The sequence below is a fragment of the Pituophis catenifer genome, unplaced genomic scaffold, assembly GCF_029215685.1.
Source record: "Pituophis catenifer annectens isolate HBS135680 unplaced genomic scaffold, rPitCat1.0.hap2 SCAF_43, whole genome shotgun sequence".
Classification (NCBI taxonomy): Eukaryota; Metazoa; Chordata; class Lepidosauria; order Squamata; family Colubridae; genus Pituophis; species Pituophis catenifer.
Genome location: NW_027256923.1, coordinates 220127 through 240390, shown reverse-complemented (window position 1 = coordinate 240390; position 20264 = coordinate 220127). Strand labels below are relative to the sequence as shown.

The window sequence follows — 20264 nt, the reverse complement described above, 5'->3', positions numbered from 1 at the left end:
TCTTCTCCTCTCCTCTTCTCTTCTCTTCCTATTCTTTTTTTTTATTAAAAAGTTTTATAAATCTTCTCTTCCTATTCTCTTCTCTTCTCCTTCCTTCTTCTCTTCTCTTCTCTTCTCTTCTCTTCTCTTCTCTTCTCTTCTCTTCTCTTCTCTTCTCTTCTCCTTCCCCTTCTCTTCTAATTTTCTTCTCCTTCCCTCTTCCTCCTCTCTCTTCTCTTCTCTTCTCTTCTCTTCTCTTCTCTTCTCTTCTCTTCTCTTCTCTTCTCTTCTCTTCTCTTCTCTTCTCTTCTCTTCTCTGCAGTTAATACATGTATAATTAAATAATGCATTTCCTTTACTATAAATTTCTGTGCCAAGCTTTGGGGTGGGGGGGCTCCCCTTACCCCAGGTCCTAGGGTGCGAGGGGTGGAGGCGAGGGCTGGACAGCGGTGATGGGGGGCAAGGCAAGCCTAGGCTTCCTCCGCCTTGCAAGTCTGGCTCCCCCACCCCCCCTTCCGATTCCTGCCCGGCCAAGCCTTCCCCGAGCTCGGGGCTCCCTCGCGGGGCGCTGGTTGGAAGCGCACGGCCAGAGGCCAGCTGTGGCTTCGGCCGGCGGCGGGGACTCCTCCTCCTCCGGCTGCATCAGAGCCTACGCCAGCCGGGGCTTGGCACATCGTCCTACCCGGGAAGGACAGCTCGGACAGAACCATGGCGAGGCTCGGGCTCTTGCTGTCAATCCTGCCGTTTCTGCTGCTCGGGGCGCTGTCCGCCTTTTCTCCCCCGCGCTTCCCCAACGCGCCTGGGCAACCCACCCGCGGCTCCTCCGTGCTGCTGGACCCGGTGTCCCGGGAGCTGCAAGTGGTCCAGGGATGGGTACCGGACGCCGTCGCTTGGGCCAACCTGACCGACGGGATCCAGGATAACGGGTAGGAGGATAGCCTCATCATCCCCATCCTAAGGTTCGTGGGGGAAGTGGTGGTGGTGGGGCTTTCGGAGGCCCCTCCGCTTGGCTTCCCACCCACCCACCCACCGCAGGCGTTTTGTGACCTTTTTTTTTTTAAAGACGTCATAGAATACACAGCCTTGGAAGGAAGGAAGGGAACCTGCGAGGTCATCTAATCCAACCCCCTGTTGGAGAAGGAGTGGCCAAAATTGGCCATATAAATCAAATTTAAAAAAAATAAAATAAAATTGTGGGAGCCTTTTGGGAAAAGGGTACTTTGGAGGTAACAGCCTTGGAAGGAAAGGGACCTGCGAGGTCATCTAGTCCAACCCACTGTTGGAGAAGGAGAGTCTACAGTTGTGGCCCAAATGGTGAGAACCTTTTGGGAAAACGGTACTTTGGAGGTAACAGTAAGAGAGGTTTGTTTGTTTGTTTGTTTTAATTTGATTTATATGCTGCCCTTCTCCGGAGACTCAGGGCGGCTTACAATGCGTTAAGCAATAGCCTTCATCCTTTCGTATATTTATACAAAGTCAGCTTATTGCCCCCACAAACTGGGTCCTCATTTCACCTACCTTAGAAAGGATGGAAGGCTGAGTCAACCTTGAGCCTTGGCGAGATTTGAACCAGCAGTAATTGCAAGCAGTTGTTTTAATAACAGGGTTAAAAGGGACCTGGGAAGTCATCTAGTCCAACCCCCTGTTGGAGAAGGAGAGTCTACAGTCATGGCCCAAATGGTGAGAACCTTTTGGGAAAAGGGTACTTTGGAGGTAACAGTAAGAGAGTTAAAAGGGACCTGGGAAGCTGGCTTGATCCCATCCTTGCGGTTTTAATTTGTAATTGGTTTTAACTGGGTTGTTTTCAATTGATGGCCAAAATTATTTAATGTCTTTTAAACTGCTTTTAAATTTTATAGGTTATGTTTTACCATGGCTGTTCACCGCCCTCAGTCCTGTTGGAGAAGGGCGGTATACAAGTAAAATAAAATAAATAAATAAATAAATCTAGTCCAACCCCCCTGTCGGAGAAAGAGAGTCTACAGTCGTGGCCCAAATGGTGGGAGCCTTTTGGGGAAAGGGTACTTTGGAGGTAACAGTAACAGAGTTGGAAGGGGCCTGGGAGGACATCCATCCAACCCCCCTTCTCACGCAGGAAACTTGTACTAGGGATTTGAACCACCGACCTTTCTGATTGACAAGCTCAGTAGTTTAGCCACCGAGCCAGGTTTGATGCCTAATAACACCTGCCTGGGCTATTCCCAGACTATTCCAGCAGTGGAATAGGATTATCTTGAAACTCCCCCCAAAAAAGTGGTGTAATCAGCTATCAAACCTCAAAAATATACTTTGCCCCAAAAGGTTTCCACAATTTTGGCCACTGCTGTATAGATGACTTCTGGCTGTTGTTTTCAACTGATTTCTTTAGTTTTTTAAAAATTTATTTATTTATTAAATTTCAGTGCCGCCCATCCGACTCGTACATCAATAAATGAAGGGGAGAAAGAAGGGTGGCTTACAGTAGAACAAAAAGTTTAAAAGGGTTAAAAAAAAAATAAAACCTTAGAATAAAAAGTTAAAAAAAATCAAAAACCAAGATGACGGGCAGCCTAGGTGTGAGAATCTTTTCAATTCTATCACCTTCCCATAATTACATTGTTATCGTCTCTCTTTTCTCTTAAGTGAGAAGTCTTCATTTATTTATTTATTCTTTAAATTTATATGCCACCCAGCTCACTTTGCAGAGTTAATTGTGGGCGGCGTGCAATTAAAATTCAAATTTAGCATTGAGACTCACAATTAAAACCGAGCCCCCACCTTCGTTTTCAAACCCATAAATTATGAACGCCTTTTGCTTTTCTTTCAGCAAACATCCCTATCTGTCAAAATAGAAAAAAAAAAAAGAAATATTTTGGTATTTATTCTCTGATCAAGCAGGCCCAGTTCACCATTTCTGCTATTTTTACTATCTATTCTTCCACCCTGGGCCTATCTCGATTCGTCCATCCTTTTGCCTAGCATAATCTTGCTGCAATGACTCTAAAAACAATCTCAAATTCACCCTGAGTTTTATTGAATCCGTGATCCGTAAGACCCAATTAAAAACGAACATACAAGAGGCTAGTCCTCTGGAAGGTGCCTGACTAGGTGGCTCAGTGGCTAAGACACCGAGCTTGCCTAGGTTTTGCCTGGCTCAGTGGCTAAGACACTGAGCTCGTCAATCAGAAAAGTCGGCAGTTCGGCAGTTCGAATCCCTAGTACAGGTCTCTTGGGTGAGCAGAGGGTTGGACTAGATGACCTCTAATGTCTCTTCTCCAACTCTGTTAACTGTTAAAGGTTATGTTTATGGAAATCCCGGAGAAGACACAACAAGGTTGTTGGGAAGAAAACCAGCTCCAGCTGCAAATCTCAAAGGGGGCACAATTTTCTTTTTGGGGGTGGGTGAGAGGAAGGCAAGGATCCTCCAGCCATTTGAGGTCTAAAACAAATTGCATGATATTTACTTTTTCCGTTCCTTTTTAACCTTGGTTGTGTTTACACAGTTAGGCACTCGGGGGCCGAAGCAGATAAATTCCTCCACAGATCTGGTTAGAGGTTATTCAGCCTTTCCACTTCAAAAGCCTCCCTTAAAGGGCCAGTTCCTGGCCTCAGTTCTTGAGAGGGGATGATGGGTCCTCCAGTTAATTCTTGCAACCATTTCGTGCGCTAAAAACGCAGCTTGCTTCTCCAGAATTTGGAGGCTTTCAAGAAGAGATTGGACGGCCATTTGTCAGGAAATGGTGTAGAAAACTGAATATGCCGTGAACGGCCAAAAAACCCAAAAATGAATATGCTGTGTTTAACAGCCGAAATTTTCTTGTGGACCACCAGTTGGTGACCGCTGGACTAGATGACCTCCAAAGTCCCTTCCAACTCTATTACTGTTATGTTATCTGACTACCTGTATAAAGCCCATTCCTCTTCCCCCACCCCTAAATAGAGCCTTGGTAGTACAGTGGTTTAAGGCACCCTGTTATTAAGCTGGTTATTAAGACCAGCTGCCTGCAATTACTGCAGGTTCGAATCTCTCCAGGCTCAAGGTTGACTCAGCCTTCCATCCTTTCTAAGGTAGGTGAAATGAGGACCCAGTTTGTGGGGGCAATAAGCTGACTTTGTATAAATATACAAAAGTATGAAGGCTATTGCTTAACGCAGTGTAAGCCGCCCTGAGTCTCCGGACTTTGCTTTGCTTTGCTTTGCTTTGCTGGCTGGGGATTTCTGGGAGTTGAAGTCTGCCAGGTTTAAACTTGCCAAGGTTGGAGACCCCTGCTCTATTCGATTTTATTTATTTATTTATTTTATTTATTTTCAGATTTCTACACCGCCCTTCTCCTTTCGGACTCAGGGCGGCGAACAAGCCAAAGTAAAACATTTGTACACAAAAGTTAAAATAGATTTAAAATAATTAAATAAAGTTTGGAAAGTTTGAAACATTTCAATTCAAAACCAATTTCAAATTTTAAAAACCCTACCATAAAATCAGGACAGCCCGGCTAACTGAAAAAAAAATAGGTTTTAATATTTGATATCGTAACATTCATCCCTTCACTGAATAACTGGTTTGGATGACAAAACCTGTTCTTATAATTCAAGTTTGCTGGGGGGGAAAAAATAGGCAAATTTTCTTATCTCCCCCCCCCTTCTTCTTGTCCCTTAAGCTACGGAAAGCTTTGATTCAGCAATTCTGTGATATGCTGGCTCATTTCCTGTGTTGCTACAGTTCCTTAAGAAATTAACTCGGCGAGATTTAGATGCCGATGTTAACCTTTTTATCCGTGGACAATGGTTTTCAACCGAGAAAAGCCGGGAAGAAGTTAAAGGAGTGATATTATAGGATAAAGAAAGAACCCAAGGACATTTTTAAGAGATAAAGTAAAACCTTGAATGTGGATTTGAAGACAAGGAGACATGAGTCAACGGAAGAAATGTCAAAAGGGACTGATTTAGCAGCAGGGAGAGGGAAGAAACTCTAGCCAATTCAATAGGGTTTTCCTTATGGATGATAACTTACTGAGGACTAGAAGCTTGCAACCGATCCGAAAGAAACTCGGCAGGTTCTGACAGGTTCTGGAGAACCGGTAGTGGAAATTTTTGAGCAGTTCGGAGAACCGGCAAATACCACCTCCGGCTGGCCCCAGAGTGGGGTGGGAATGGGGATTTTGCAGCATCCTTCCCCCTGGAGTGGGGAGGGAATGGGGATTTTGCAGTATCCTTCCCCTGCCACATCCACCAAGCCATGCCCACAGAACCGGTAGTAAAAAAAAAATTGGATTTCACCACTGCACCAGGGAGGAAAAGAAAAGGCAAGTTTTCACGCTGAGGACTAGAAGCTTGAACCTAATACAGAGTGTAATGGGGAGGCTGGGTAAGAAACTATGCAAAATCTATATGTCCGTTGTCTTTCCTAGCACAGCAATTTTGCTTGCATAGTTTCTTACCCGGCCTCCCCGCTACACTCTGTATTGGTTTCAAGCTTCTAGTCCTCAGCGTGTAAACATTTCCTTTAATATATGCCATATATATATAAACACACACAGTTGAGAGAAGAGGAAAACACACCCAAACACCAACTGGATGCGCATGGGAAGACTTTACAGTTGTGAGAACTGAAAAGACAAAGTTTTCACGCTGAGGACTAGAAGCTTGGAACCAACATAGAGTATAATGGGGAAGCCGGGTAAGAAACTGCAAAATATATATGTCCTTTATTTTTCCTGGCACAGCAATTTTGCTTGCATAGTTTCTTACCTGGCCTCCCCATTACACTCTGTATTGGTTTCAAGCTTCTAGTCCTCAGCATGAAAACCTGCCTTTTTAAAATACACACACACACACACACACACAGAGAGAGAGAGAGAGAGAGAGAGAGAGAGAGAGAAGAGGAAAACACACACCCGCACACCAACTAGATGTGCGTGGGAAGACTTTACAGTCGCGAGAACTGAAAAGACAAGTTTTCACGCTGAGGACTAGAAGCTTGGAACCAATATAGAGTATAATAGGGAAGCCGGGTAAGAAACTGCAAAATATATATGTCCTTTATTTTTCCTGGCACAGCAATTTTGCTTGCATAGTTTCTTACCTGGCCTCCCCATTACACTCTGTATTGGTTTCAAGCTTCTAGTCCTCAGCATGAAAACCTGCCTTTTTAAAATACACACACACACACACACACACAGAGAGAGAGAGAGAGAGAGAGAGAGAGAGAGAGAAGAGGAAAACACACACCCGCACACCAACTAGATGTGCGTGGGAAGACTTTACAGTCGCGAGAACTGAAAAGACAAGTTTTCACGCTGAGGACTAGAAGCTTGGAACCAATATAGAGTATAATAGGGAAGCCGGGTAAGAAACTGCAAAATATATATGTCCTTTATTTTTCCTGGCACAGCAATTTTGCTTGCATAGTTTCTTACACGGCCTCCCCATTACACTCTGTATTGGTTTCAAGCTTCTAGTCCTCAGCATGAAAACCTGCCTTTTTAAAATATATATATATACACACACACACACACACACAGAGAGAGAGAGAGAGAGAGAGAGAGAGAGAGAGAGAGAGTTGAGAGAAGAGGAAAACACACACCCGCACACCAACTAGATGCGCGTGGGAAGACTTTACAGTCGCGAGAACTGAAAAGACAAGTTTTCACGCTGGGGACTAGAAGCTTGAAACGTGCAACTGGTCAGACCGCATTCGGAATTAAGCCAAGGGGTGTTGGTGCAGTAGTACTAGGAGGAGATGATAATGGAGAGGAATGCATTCTTTAACTTCTTGGCTGTTTTTTCTTTTTTCTCTCTTTCTCCCAGATGGGCAGTGCTGGATTTAACCACCAACGAGAAATACAACGACAGCATTCAGGCTTATGCAGCTGGACTGGCTGAAGCCGCAGTCTCTGAGCAGGTGAGCTCACAGCCAGGAAAACCGCAGCTGAGTTCAGTGCCACCATTTGTGCCTCACGCTAGTGCACCTTTTAAAAGTTTAACTTTTAAAAGTTAAAAAAAAAAAAAAAAGCCTCTGATGAGGTGGGCGGGGAAAACGAGCGGCGACCGGGCCGGGGACCGATTCGGGGGCATGGCCAGCCAATGTTATTACCGGTTCTCCGAACTACTACAAATTTTTACTACCGGTTCTTGTGAACCGGTCTGAACAGGAAGCAACCGGTTCGTGCAGAGCCTTGGTGGTGCAGCGGACTAAGTGCTGTTATGTAGCACTTAGCTGCCAGCTGCCTGCAATTAGTGCGAGTTCAAATCTCACCAGGCTCAAGGTTGACTCAGCCTTCCATCCTTCCGAGGTAGGTAAAATGAGGACCCGGATTGTGGGGGCAATAAGCTGACTTTGTAGAAACACCGCTTATGGGCGGGGGTCAAAAGCCCTAATAAGCAGGTATATACAAAAGAATGAAGGCTATTGCTATAAGTGCATTGTAAGCTGCCCTGAGTCTTCGGAGAAGGGCGGCATATAAATTGAACTAATAAATAACAAATAAATAAATAAACCCACCACTGCAGTGCAGGCGTAGCGGGATACACCAAAGAAACCACAGCTTGAACTGAATGAGTAAGGGTATAAATCAGAATTCTAGCCCAGGATTTTCTGGGAAGAATTTAGCTTTGTATATTGCCTTTATTTATTTATTTATTTATTCTGTGCCTTACAGCTGATATATATGCATTGGATGAACACGATGGTTAGCTACTGTGGGCCGTTTACCTACCAGACGGACTACTGCCAAAAGTTGAAAAATTACATTGAAGCCAACTTGAAATGGATGGAGCAACAGATTGAACAAGCAGGAATGGATTCTGCGTATTGGCATCAGGTATATATATATACATCATTTAAAACAGTCCCTCTTAATAATTTAAACAATACAGCCAAAAGACTGTATACATAATTATAATATATATTGATTTGTCAACTCGCAAAGCATCCCTGGCCTGCTCTCGCGTTGCCATAGGCAAGGGGGATGGGAAACCGACAAAGCAGCATGGCAGCCAAATACAGGAGCGCGTTCCAGACATATCTCTCTCAGGGCTGTCTCCCAGGGTTACCCACAGCGGCCGGAGGGGAGTGATCTCTACAACCCACAAAATCAGAAGGGGAAGGGTAAAAGATGGATATAGGTAGTCCTCGACTTAATGACCATAAAGTCCACCTGTCTTAAAGGTGACCGTCGTCTACAACTGGCAATACCAATGCTGATTCATCTTCATTGCATCAGCTTTACAGTTGGCCAGATCTTAAATCTCAAAACCTTAACATAGTATAAGGTACAACAACAGACTCTTGAAAGTCCCTTTTTCTTAATTATATACCAAAGAGAATCAAGGCAGGGCAATCTTGAGTTTCTTTCTCACCTGTTTTCCCAGACTTGGCTCATGTTTTATTTAATGTTTGCTACGTGTTTTCTCTGAGGCCGTCTCCTGGAACTGATGTCTTCTTTCTCTGTTGACTTTCCAAATTTCCAGGTTCGCCTTGTTCTGCTGCAGTTGAAAGGCCTCGAGGATGGGTACAACGGTCAGATTTCCTTCCCGACGGGCAGCTTCTCCATCGCTCCTTTCGGCTTTCTGTAAGTACCTTTCGAAAAGCAGAGGGAGGAAAGGGGAGGAAGTATGCCGGCTGGGGAATTCTGGGCGTTGAAGTCCACTTGTTTGAAAGTGCCAAGTCCACAAGTCTTAAAGTTGCCACCACTGGCATAAAACAAAAAGAGACTGGACAGCCATTTGTCTAGAATGATATAGGGCAGTGTTGGCGAATCTTTGCGGCACCGAGTGCTGAAACGGGACCAACCAAAAACCGGAAGAGCAGCTCCCTGGCGCACACATGCAGGAGCACCAGAAACCGGAAGAGCAGTTCGCTGGCACGTATGCGTTCGCTGGGAAGCTGAGCTTCCAGTTTCCGGTGTGCACATGCGCCAGTGGTGGGTTGCTACCGGTTCTCCCCGATTCTTGCGAACCGGTAGCGGAAATTTTGAGTAGTTCGGAGAACCGGTAAATACCACCTCTGCCTGGCCCCGCCCAGGGGTGGGTTCTACTTACCTTTACTACCAGTTCGCAACGGGGCTGCGCATGCGCAGAAGCATTTTGGTGACGTCGGGGTCGGTGGGCGGAGCTTCCCACTGGTTTTACTACCGGTTCTATAGAATCGGTGCGAACCGGGGGCAACCCACCACTGGCCCCGCCCCCAATCTAGTCACTGCCTCCCGAGTCCCAGCTGATCGGCTAGAAGGAAAAAACCAGGGCTCACTTGACAAAGAAGAGAGAGAGAGAGAAAAAACAAGACACTGTCGCTTTAAATTGAGAAGCCAAGAAGCCTCCCAACTGATCTTCTAGAACCGATCCGCTCCTTGTAAACCGCTCGGTGGTGGTAGATTGGCAATTGAGGCCAAGCTGCCTGAAAGCGGTTTCCGATGCTCTCGGTGGTGGCAGAGCGGCAAAAAACTGTTTAAAACTCTCGCCGCGGCGCTTCAAAGGGCCGCCCTACAGCTGATCAGTGGGAAAAGGCAGTGTGGTGGTAGACTGGAATGCTCCAAAAACAAATGGGTAGACCAGTGCCTGCAAAAATAAATGGGTAGACCAGTGCCTGCAAAAATAAATGGGTAGACCAGTGCCTGCAAAAATAAATGGGTAGACCAGTGCCTGCAAAAATAAATGAGTAGACCAGTGCCTGCAAAAGTAAATGAGTAGACCAGTGCCTGCAAAAACAAATGGGTAGACCGGTACGGTTCTGCAAACAGTTAAAAGCCTGGTAGACCAGTACCTCTGCTCAGTCCTAAAGAATTGTGTGTCACATGACCATCAAACCACACCCACAAAATAAGCCACGCCCACAGACCCGGTAGTAAAAAAATTTAGAACCCACCCCTGGTGCATGCATGTGCGAAGACCAGCTGGCTGGCGCTCATGCACCCACTGGAAACTGGAAGCTCAGCTTCCCTGCGCACGTATGCGCCCCAGGGAGTTGCTCATCAGTTTCCAGCACTCCCATGTGCGTGAAGATGAGCGTGCACGCCGGAAGCCCGAAGAGCAACAAGCAACGGCTGGCGTGCCCAGAGAGATGGCTCTGTGTTGCCACTTCCGGCACACGTGGCATAGGTTCGCCATCCTGGATATAGGGTCCCCGCAGGCATGGACAGGGGGTTGAACTAGAAGTCGTGTAAGGTACCTTCCAATTCTGTAATTCTATGTTCGATGTCCTGCGGAGAAGAATGTCTCGTTCTCGCCCGCAGATTGCAGCCTTCCTTGGATTTGGAGATGTTTTAAAAGTTTCTTGTGTTGATCTAACCGCTTATCACTTCCAAGATAAGGATGGAGCCTTTTGCAGACACTCCGGGGTCAGAAGCAACCTTCTCTCGGCCCTGAAAACTTTCCAGGAATTTGGGATTGCATAAACAGGCAGGGCAGGCTGCGGATGGACAACCAAGCAGAAAAATATGTTTTGCTTCGTTGGCGGAGACAAAGTAAACTAAGAACTAAGGAGACATTTCCTGACAGCGAAAACAACTGAGCAGTAGAACAAATTGCCTCCAGAGAGTTGTGGGTGCTCCTCCACCACTGGAGATTTGAAAGAAGAGATTGGAGATAACATTTGTCTGAAGCGGTGTAGGGTTTCCTGCCTAAGCAAGGGGGTTGGGCTAGAAGACCTCTAAGGCCCCTTCCAACTCTGTTACTCCATTATTAAATCTTTTAGAGAGAAAGGAATCATGGATTTCAAGTTTGGAAATCCCTATTATTATTATGCATGTATGGTGTCTTCTTAGGATAATCCTGCAGGTTTATCTACTTTGGAATAATCTGCCTTTGAGAATATATACCTTACTGATTTTTTTGTTTTGTATTTTAAGGCTATTTGTTTATTTGTATCCCTTATTTATTTATTAATGGCTGTGAACATACCTGATACTCCTCCGTCCTCCCTTTTTCCCCCACAACAACCTTGTGGAGCGAGTTGCATTGAGTGAGGGGGACTGGGCCTAAAGTCACCCAGCTGGCTTTCATGGCTAAGGCGGGACTAGAACTCATAGTCTCCTGGTGATTGGCCCAAAATCACCCAGCTGGCTTTCATGGCTAAGGCGGGACTAGAACTCACCATCTCCTGGTGATTGGCCCAAAGTCACCTAGCTGGCTTTCATGGCTAAGGCGGGACTAGAACTCACCATCTCCTGGTGATTGGCCCAAAGTCACCTAGCTGGCTTTCATGGCTAAGGCGGGACTAGAACTCACCATCTCCTACTTTCTAGCCTATTGCCATAACCACTAGACCAAACTGCCTGTCTCATACTAAGCAATCCTTCTAACCCAGGTTACCTGCAATGACCATCCTGCTTTACTTATTCAAGATAGCTTAGATATTTTTTTTTAAATCAAAATCCTATAAATTAAGTCAACATTATTCTCTCCCTGATCAATGAAGGAAAGACTGAGTTTGCCTGGGATGGAATAAAGTCTCCTTTAGGTTGGACTAGGTCCAACCTGCTGCCCAGACAAGGTCTCTTCTAGCCAGCCCTGTGATTCTGTGATTATTTCTTCTTCTTCTTCTTCTTCTTCTTCTTCTTCTTCTTCTTCTTCTTCTTCTTCTTCTTCTTCTTCTTCTTCTTCTTCTTCTTCTTCTTCTTCTTCTTCTTCTTCTCTCTCCCTCTCCCTCTCCCTCTCCCTCTCCCTCTCCCTCTCCCTCTCCCTCTCCCTCTCCTTCTCCTTCTCCTTCTCCTTCTTCTTCTTCTTCTTCTAGCTTGTTCCAGCTGGGTGGTGATCTGGAAGACTTGGAATCAGCCTTCCATAAACCTGAAAAGGAGGATGCTCTTGGTTCTGGCTCCTGCTCGGCTCTGATCAAATTTTTACCTGGCCATCAAGATCTTCTGGTTTCACACGACACATGGAATAATTACGAAGCCATGTTGCGCATTCTCAAAAAATATACTCTGCCCTTCCGGACTTCACCTCGCAGTGAGTAAAAAAAAAAAAAGAGTGGAAAAATTTCAAAAGCGAAGCGTTTATTTAGAACGTAAGAGCGGTAGGGACCTTGGAGGTCATCTAGTCCAACCCACTGCCTAAGCAGAAGACCTTAAGCATGTGACTGCAGGATGGGGCAACAGTTGCGAATGTGGTCCAGTTGCTGATCCATTGGGACTGGGATGTGTCCTTCACTGCCAGAACTTTAAATCTGAGACATAAGTAGCCCTGGTGAGCTTTGTCGTAAGTTAAGTCACTGTCATGGAAAGCCTATGCTCCTAGTCCTCAGTGAGGTGCTTCTGCTGAGCCTCCTTCTCGGCCAGATCCAATCTGAACTGAGCTGTTTTGCCAACTCTTTCTCGTGGTGGCTGCTTAGCTCCAACAACTGCTTCCTGTTGGGGCCCTAAGGAGGCGAGGAGTGGCTGGGAGGGGAGGGGCGAGTAGAGGCCGTCAAGACGCCCCTCAACACGAGTGACATTGAGTTGGCCACGCCCACCCAGTCACAAGGCCACCTAGCCACGCCCACCCAGCCGGTCACTAGGCAGATCATATTATAGTGGTCCGCGGGATTTAAAATTATGAATTTAGTGATCCCTGAGGTCTGAAAAGTTGGTGAGCCCTGGACTAGAATATGTGTTTGCAGATGGGCGTTGACCGACATTTGCCTTATGTCCTTCAGGTGATACCACAATTCCTGGTCACACCCAAGCTTTCTCTTCGTATCCAGGCACTATCTTTTCCGGCGACGATTTCTACATCTTGAGTAGCGGATTGGTAAGTGGGGTCAGTGGTTGGTGAGCGTTGGCCAACTAGCATGTATTCACAAGGGTTGTAAGCAACGATCGCCATTGTAAACTTTCCAACTGGCTTCTCGCAAAGTTGACAGGGGAAGTTGGATTCGCTTAATGACCAAGGTTTTACTGCGGGACAAAAGGTTGTAAAATTGGACGCGGTGCTCCTTAGCAGCCATCTTGCTTAGCAACAAAATTTCGGTCCCAATTGTAGTCATAAATCCAGATAAATTGCTGTCTGGGGTACTGAAGCAGAACCAAGCCTGGCCCAAGGTCCAGAGTACTGTCCAGGGTCCTGAAGAACCAGTTCTATTTTATATTCATGCCACTTGAAGGGGATTTAATGCAGATCAGGAGGATTTCCCCCCCCCCCCCGCACTAACTAGTTCACACAGGTAGGCAACAGCTTTTTTAAAAAGAGAATTTAGGAGAATATGTCTGCCTGGGCTAAGACAAGTCCGTTCCCCACCCCCCATCACTCTGCTAAGCACGTAATTCCCATGGCACTGTCTTAGGCAGTGTATCTCATGATTCATAACATTGGTTGTATCTTATGGTTAATGACTGTAACTACCATTTATGGTCTATGATTTATGATTTTTTAGGATAGGTAGAGGAAAAAGGACACCATGCTAGGAGGAGACACTATGGTGGGGGGAACCGGACTTCCGGTTGGCTCCAGAATTGAATGGGGAGCTTCCGGTTAAAGCCTTTGTGGCTCTTTGAGTGTTTAAGGTTGCCACCCCTGATCTAAAGAATCCCTATATGGACCTGACTGTTTTAATACCTAATTTAGGGGAGATGCTCAGAACGTTTTTCTTCTTCAGGTGAGTCTGGAAACGACGATTGGAAACAGCAATAGTGACCTTTGGAAATTCATCACACCTGACAACAGTGTGTTGGAATGGTTGCGTAACATTGTGGCTAACCGTCTCTCAAGGACTGGGGCAGAATGGGCGGCCACCTTTGAGAAGTTCAACAGTGGCACGTGAGTTTGGGCTCCTGAAGAACGTCTACGGCCATGGCGAAGGTCTTGAGTTTTGGGGTTGAACAGGGCCTCTATCATCACCCTTGTCTTCTGGTCCTTCAAGCGGTCACCAAAACGAATGGTTGCAAGACGAGGACTTACCTGTACACTTGAAGACACAAACCAAGCAGCTGGCATGGTGTCCAGAAACATCTGCAGAGAATGTCAGAGTTTCTTGCAAAAAAATCAAATCCAGAAGCACACACAGATAAGCACACGCTGCTTAGTTTCAGTTTCTCTGCACAGAGTCAGAAGCTGCAGACTAAGACACCCCCTGGCTCCAGTCTGTCTCAGCTCCCAATTGGCTGACTTAGTTGCTATGCCTATTCATTGGCTGACCTTGTTACCATGTCTCTGCCAGGTCATGAATCTGTCGGAGAATATGGTCTTAGGTCCTCTTAGGCCCAGATGTGAGATCCCGCAGAAGGTTGTGGTAAACTACCACGTTGTCTGGTTGGTTAGCTGGCCAGGATTCGCTTAACCGCGGTGGCAAGAAAAGTCATAAAACGGGGCAAAATGCACTTAACCACTTTCTCGCTTAGAGACAGAAATTATGGGCTCAATTGTGGTCGTAAATCAAGGACTACCTGTGCGGTTTTCCTACTTGCATCTTAAACCTACCACTATGGATTGCACTGTCCCTAAATTTGTAATGCACAATGTCTGTGTCTGTGTGTGTGTGTGTGTGTGTGTGTGTGTGAGAGAGAGAGAGACAGACAGACAGAGACAGACAGACAGAGAGAGAGACACACACACACACACAGAGAGAAAGAGACAGGGAGACAGACAGAGAGACAGAGAAAGAGACACAGAGAGAGAGAAACAGAGAGAGACAGAGTCAGAGAAAGAGAAAGAGAAAGAGAGAGACAGAGACAGAGAGACAGAGAAAGAGACACAGAGAGAGACAGAGAAAGAGACAGACAGACAGAAAAAGAGACAGAGAGAGACACACAGAGAGAAAGACAGAGAGAGAGACAGAAAGATAGAGACAGAGAGACAGAGACAGAGAAAGAGACAGAGAGACACAGAGAGAGAGACACACACACAGAGAGAGACAGAGAGAGACAGAGAGAGAGAAAGAGAGAGAGACAGACACATACACACAGACAGAGACAGAGAGAAAGAGAGATACAGAGAGTCACACACACACACACACACACACAGAGATACAGAGACAGACAGAAAGAGAGACTGAGAGAGAAACAGAGAGACAGAGAGAGAGAGAGAGATACAGAGACAGACAGAAAGAGAGACAGAGAAAGAGAGACAGAGAGAGAGAGATACAGAGAGTCACACACACACAGAGAGAGAGAGATACAGAGACAGACAGAAAGAGAGACAGAGAGAGAGACAGAGAGAGAGAGAGAGAGAGAGAGAGATACAGAGACAGACAGAAGAGAGAGAGAGAGAGAGAGAGAGAGAGAGAGAGAGAGAGAGAGAGAGAGAGAGAGGCAGAGACTTCTTAAGACCAGATATAACCCAAAGGTTGACCTTGTTAACCCTTGACTTCCAATTGATATTCTCCTCTTACGCTTCATTTTCGCTTCACACAGGTACAATAACCAGTGGATGATTGTGGATTATAAATTTTTTGTCCCAGGCGTTGTTGTTCCCCAACGTGGCCTCCTGACTGTGCTGGAACAGATTCCGTAAGTGTTGCAACCTCTATTTTAATAAAGGAGAATATTTGTAGCTCAGGGCTGAAATGAGGGGCCCTTGGTGCTCCCTGAGCTTGGTTGATGTTCTTACAGACGTTTCATGACCCAACTAGGGAACATCATTAGTTCTAGAAGGGTGTTTGGGAGGAGGAGGAGGAGGGACAGAGGAGAAGGAGGAGGTCCTTCTGTGGGGTCCTTGGTGCTCTCTGAGTTTGATGGCCATAAGTCACTTTATTCAACGCCGTTGTAACTTTGAACGGTCACTAAATGAACTAAATGAGCCGAGGACTACCTGAATAATGCTTGCTGGTGTCTCCCCGCCTCTCCCACTTTTTTTCCTGTGTCTCCAGGGGAATGGTGATTACTGCCGACATGACCAAACTGTTGTACCAAGAAGGCTACTGGGCAAGCTACAATGTGCCGTAAGGATTTTCTATCCTTCCTTCCTTCCTTCCTTCCTTCCTTCCTTCCCTTCCCTTCCCTTCCCTTCCCTTCCCTTCCCTTCTTTTCCTTCCTTCCTTCCTTCCCTTCCCTTCCTTCCTTTCCTTCCTTCTTTCTTTCCTTCTTTCCTTCCTTCCTTCCCTTCTCTTCCTTCCGTCCTTCCCTTCCTTCCTTCCTTCTTTCCTTCCTTCCTTCCTTCCTTCCTTCCTTTCCCTTCTCTTCCTTCCGTCCTTCCCTTCCTTCTTTCCTTCCTTCCTTCCTTCCTTCCTTCCTTCCTTCTCTTCCTTCCTTCCTTCTTACCTACCTACCTACCTACCTTCCTTCCTTCCTTCCTTCCTTCCTTCCTTCCTTCTTCCCTTCCTTCCTTCCCTTCCCTTCCTTTCCCTTCCCTTCCCTTCCCTTCCCTTCCTTCCTTCCTTCCTTCCATTTGAGGTTTGAAAGGGTGAGGATATGCCACTTAGAAGGTGGAGAAGGCCCAGAATTGAATTAAACAGCCCAAAAGAATAGCTTAACAGCAAGATCCCTCAAAGCTGCCAATTCATTCTTTGACAATTGTTCTTTTTGCCCTTAGGTATTTCCAAGATATCTTCAACACTAGCGGGCTCCCAGCACTAGTTCAGAAATATGGGGACTGGTTCACCTACGAGAAAACTCCCCGAGCCCAAATTTTCCGGCGCAACCAAACTCTTATACAGGATATGGATTCAATGATCCGATTGATGAGGTTAGAAGTTTGTTTGTCCTGCCCAGGTGTCTGCATATTAAGGAATGACCTTTGGGTAATATTTCTTTGTACATGAATTCTGGGCAACGGGAAGCCCAACCTGACAAATAAACAGCAGATTCATGGAGCAAGGTGGTAAAAATGAGGATAAATGTTGGCTTAAGGAGTACATAGAATCACAGGGTTGGAAGATACCTTGGCAATCATCTAGAGTAGCGTTTTCTCAAAGTTGGCAACTTGAAGCTGTGTTAACTTCAACTCCCCAAATTCCCCAGCCAGTTGGTGTTGGGATGAATAGGATGGATGGATGGATGGATAAATGTGAAGATGGATAGATAGATGGATAAATGGATGGATGGTAAATAGATGATAGATAGATACATGATAGATAGATAGATAGATAGAAAAAAATGGATGGATAATAGAGAAAAATGTGACAATGAATAATAGATATATGATGGATGGATGGAGGATGGATGAAATGGATGGATTGATAGATGATAGACAGGCAAACAGATCGATATTGATATAGGTAGATGATAGAATAGATAGATGATAGAAAGAGAGAGAGATGACAGACAGAAAGATAGATAGATAGAGAAAAAGAGAGAGATGATAGATAGAAAGAAAGAAAAAGAGAGATGATAGATATAGAAAGAAAGAAAGAAAAAGAGAGAGTTGATAGATAGAGAGATGATAGATAGATAGATAGATACATAGATAGATAAATAGATGATAGATGATAGATGGATTGGTAGAAAGAAAGAAAAAATAGAGATGATAGAAAGAAAGAGATGATAGATAAACAAATAGATGATAGAAAGAGAGAGAGATAATAAATAGATAGAAAGAAATAAAAAGAGAGATATAGATAGATAGATAGAAAGAAAAAGAGAGAGATGATAGATAGAAAGAAAAAGAGAGAATGATAGATAAATAGATAGAAAGAAAAAAGAGAGATGATAGATAGAAAGAAAGAAAAAAAGAGATGATAGATAGATAGATAGATAGATAGATAGATAGATAGATAGATAGATAGAGGTGGGTGGATGGATGGATGGACGGACGGACAGACAGACTGAGAAGGAAGGACGGACAGACAAATGAGAACCTGGCTTACCTGTGCTTTGCTCTTCCTCTTCTGCCTAGGTTCAACAACTTCCTTCAAGATCCTCTGTCCCGGTGCCAAGGCTGCAACCCATCCCAGAACGGAGAAAATGCCATCTCTGCCCGCTCTGATCTCAATCCTGCCAACGGCACATACCCCTTTGGTGCTCTCTACCAGCGGCGACACGGGGGCACCGATATGAAGGTGAGGGGCAGGAGGTGAAGGAGAGAGAAACCGAGAGGAAGGGGAGATGAGCTGAGAAGTCTCGCTGCTGTGGCGTTGTTTTCAAAAGTTTGTTGATTGTATCCATCTCAGCAGAGAGCAGCCCTTGTCTGATCTCGCTCGGGTTCAAAAAATTAATCGGGTTTGATTAAATTTCCCAGGGCTGTGGAATAGATTGGACAGTCAACCAAACATCTCCCTTTTATTATTTTTTTTTCACGTTCTTTTCTCACTTAACTGAAGGAAAGGAACAGTTGGACGCACGGCACAGCAAAGCGAATTCGGCCTAGATCTTCCTTTCGTTGCTGAGCTTCTTGGCGGGTGTGTGTGTGTTTGTGTGTCAAAAAAGTCAAGATATCGGCCACAGCCACGTGGCCTCTTCCAAACACCCCTTCCATGAGGCGGTATCCCTGTAGTCGAGGGCATCAATCCTTTTTAAAGAAAGTTAGGAGCCGCTCGGGAGATGCTTGAGCCGTGCCGCGTAATCCACTCCGTGCTGCTTCATGACATTAATCCAATTTTTCAAGTTCACAACCAGCTTAACCTAGGGAAGAAAGGCGAAGGAAGACATCAGCAAACCCCCTTAGTCCCCCCCCCAAGACACAGGACTGAAACTTTTTAATCACTTTATGCGGCTAATCGGTGTGTGCATGTTTTCCATCGAAAAACGGATACAGGTAGTTTAAGTGCTAATGCTATTGGCTGTGGAGAGCAGGGTTGGGATTCAGCCGGTTCGCACCGGTTCGGATGTTAATTTTAATCTGGTTCGCCGAACTGGTTGTTCCAAGGACTGGCTGACCCCACCCAACTCGCCCCTCCCCTCCCAGGAGTCTCCACGTGGCCTGTTTTGGATGCCAGGTAAGTGCAGGGTGCGTACGGAGGCTCTGGGAGGGTGAAAAACGGGCCTATCAGAAGTCCGGAAACGGGCTTGTTTCCAGCCTCCGGAGGGCCTCTGGTGCCCAGGGGAGGCCATTTTCATTCTCCCGGAGGCTTGAGGAAAGCCTCTGGAGCCTGGGGAGGGCGAAAAACAGGCCTACCGGAAGTCTGGAAATGGGCCAGTTTCCAGCCTCCAGAGGGCCTCCGGTGCCCGGGGAAGGCTGTTTTTGCCCTCCTGGAGGCTCCGTGAAAGCCTCTGGAGCCTGGGGAGGGTGAAAAAACAGGCCTACCGGAAGTACCAGAAGTCCCGAAACAGGCCCATTTCCAGCCTCTGGTGGGCACAAGAAGCGAAACGGTTGTTACAACCGGTGAATCCCACCACTGGTGGAGAGGTTAAGTTTTAGTCCTTTGGTTCCCTTCGCTTTGTTCTCCTTTGAATGGCATGTAAATGTGCTTGATCTCTCTGTGTCTGTCGATGGCTGACTCGTCTGAATGCCAAGCTTCCAGAAATTCCCTAGTGGTTTTTTTTTTGGGGGGGGGATTTTGCTTGAGCTCAGATGCCTGTAGCTCATACCTTGCTAAAATTGGAGAAGTTCTTCTTAAACAAAACCCGGCTTTCCTCTTTCTAGGTGACCTCTTTCGAAATGATGAAGAATTACAGCTTCCTGGCCGTCAGCGGGCCTACCTGGGATGACCTTCCTCCTTTCCAGTGGAGCACTTCTCCCTATTGCAATATATCCCACATGGGACAGCCAGATCTATGGAAATTCTCGCCCATCCAAGTCCATTGGGGCTGAATTTTCCTAAGACTGGTCTTACCCCACCCCCCCCATGGGCCAGGCTCAGATTGTGAGCCTAATTCTAGCTATCTTCATGGAGCTTTTTGGGGTGCTGATTCCACCCTTGGGCTGGCTTTCTTGAAAGAAAAGGGGAACTTGATCCATGAGAGGTCCTCCGAGATTATGGGATAGAGCAAGCAGGGGCCCTTATCCTGGGACGAACTGGAAAAGCCAAAAATGGCTTGAGTCTAAAAGGAAGGAGATGGTTGAGAAGACGACTCGTAAATCAGGGTGTAAAAGTGGCTTGTTGGGTCGTATGATGAGATTTCTCACCCGAACCTTTTAAAACTTTCGTTTCGTTCTGTTGTTCCAATAAACGCCTACACAAAACCTGCCGTGGATTGTGTAGTTCAGAGATGCTTGAATGGGTTGTGCCACAAGAGGGTTTAATTTGTGTGTGTTATGTGGGGAGAATTTTTTTTTAAAAAAAAAATCACCAGGACACCAATGACTTCATATATTTTCTCTCCCTTTCTGCTATCCTGTTTTTTTAACTGCGGCGGTAGCCGTCTCTTTAGGCAGGGAAACGGCAGTGATACAGAATAATAGAATTGGAAGGGACCTTGGAGGTCTTCTAGTCCAACCCCCTGCTCTGGTAGGAGACCCCCTAGGCCCGTGATGGCGAACCTATGGCACGCGTGCCACCTAGCCATATCGGTGGGCACCCGAGC

General features: G+C 46.1%; 1 protein-coding gene across 1 annotated transcript; it reads left to right on the top strand.

Moving 5' to 3' along the window:
• The first annotated feature begins 667 nt into the window (after positions 1-667).
• On the top strand, positions 668-19942 carry LOC139326458 (putative phospholipase B-like 2). The gene is made up of 12 exons (XM_070956499.1): positions 668-905; positions 6766-6859; positions 7617-7778; positions 8428-8528; positions 11687-11901; positions 12587-12681; positions 13526-13686; positions 15279-15374; positions 15734-15805; positions 16396-16548; positions 17698-17860; positions 19384-19942. The coding sequence occupies exons 1-12, from the start codon at positions 688-690 to the stop codon at positions 19549-19551; spliced, it is 1698 nt and encodes a 565-aa protein (XP_070812600.1). The 5' UTR covers positions 668-687; the 3' UTR covers positions 19552-19942.
• Positions 19943-20264: the final 322 nt, after the last annotated feature.

Bases quoted from the DNA above. Each gene is read 5' to 3' on its own strand.
- LOC139326458 (XM_070956499.1), top strand. From the start codon at position 688: ATGGCGAGGCTCGGGCTCTTGCTGTCAATCCTGCCGTTTCTGCTGCTC. The intron at 8,529-11,686 runs GTAAGTACCTTT...TTCTTCTTCTAG, and splicing joins ATCGCTCCTTTCGGCTTTCT to CTTGTTCCAGCTGGGTGGTG. The intron at 13,687-15,278 runs GTGAGTTTGGGC...CGCTTCACACAG, and splicing joins GAGAAGTTCAACAGTGGCAC to GTACAATAACCAGTGGATGA.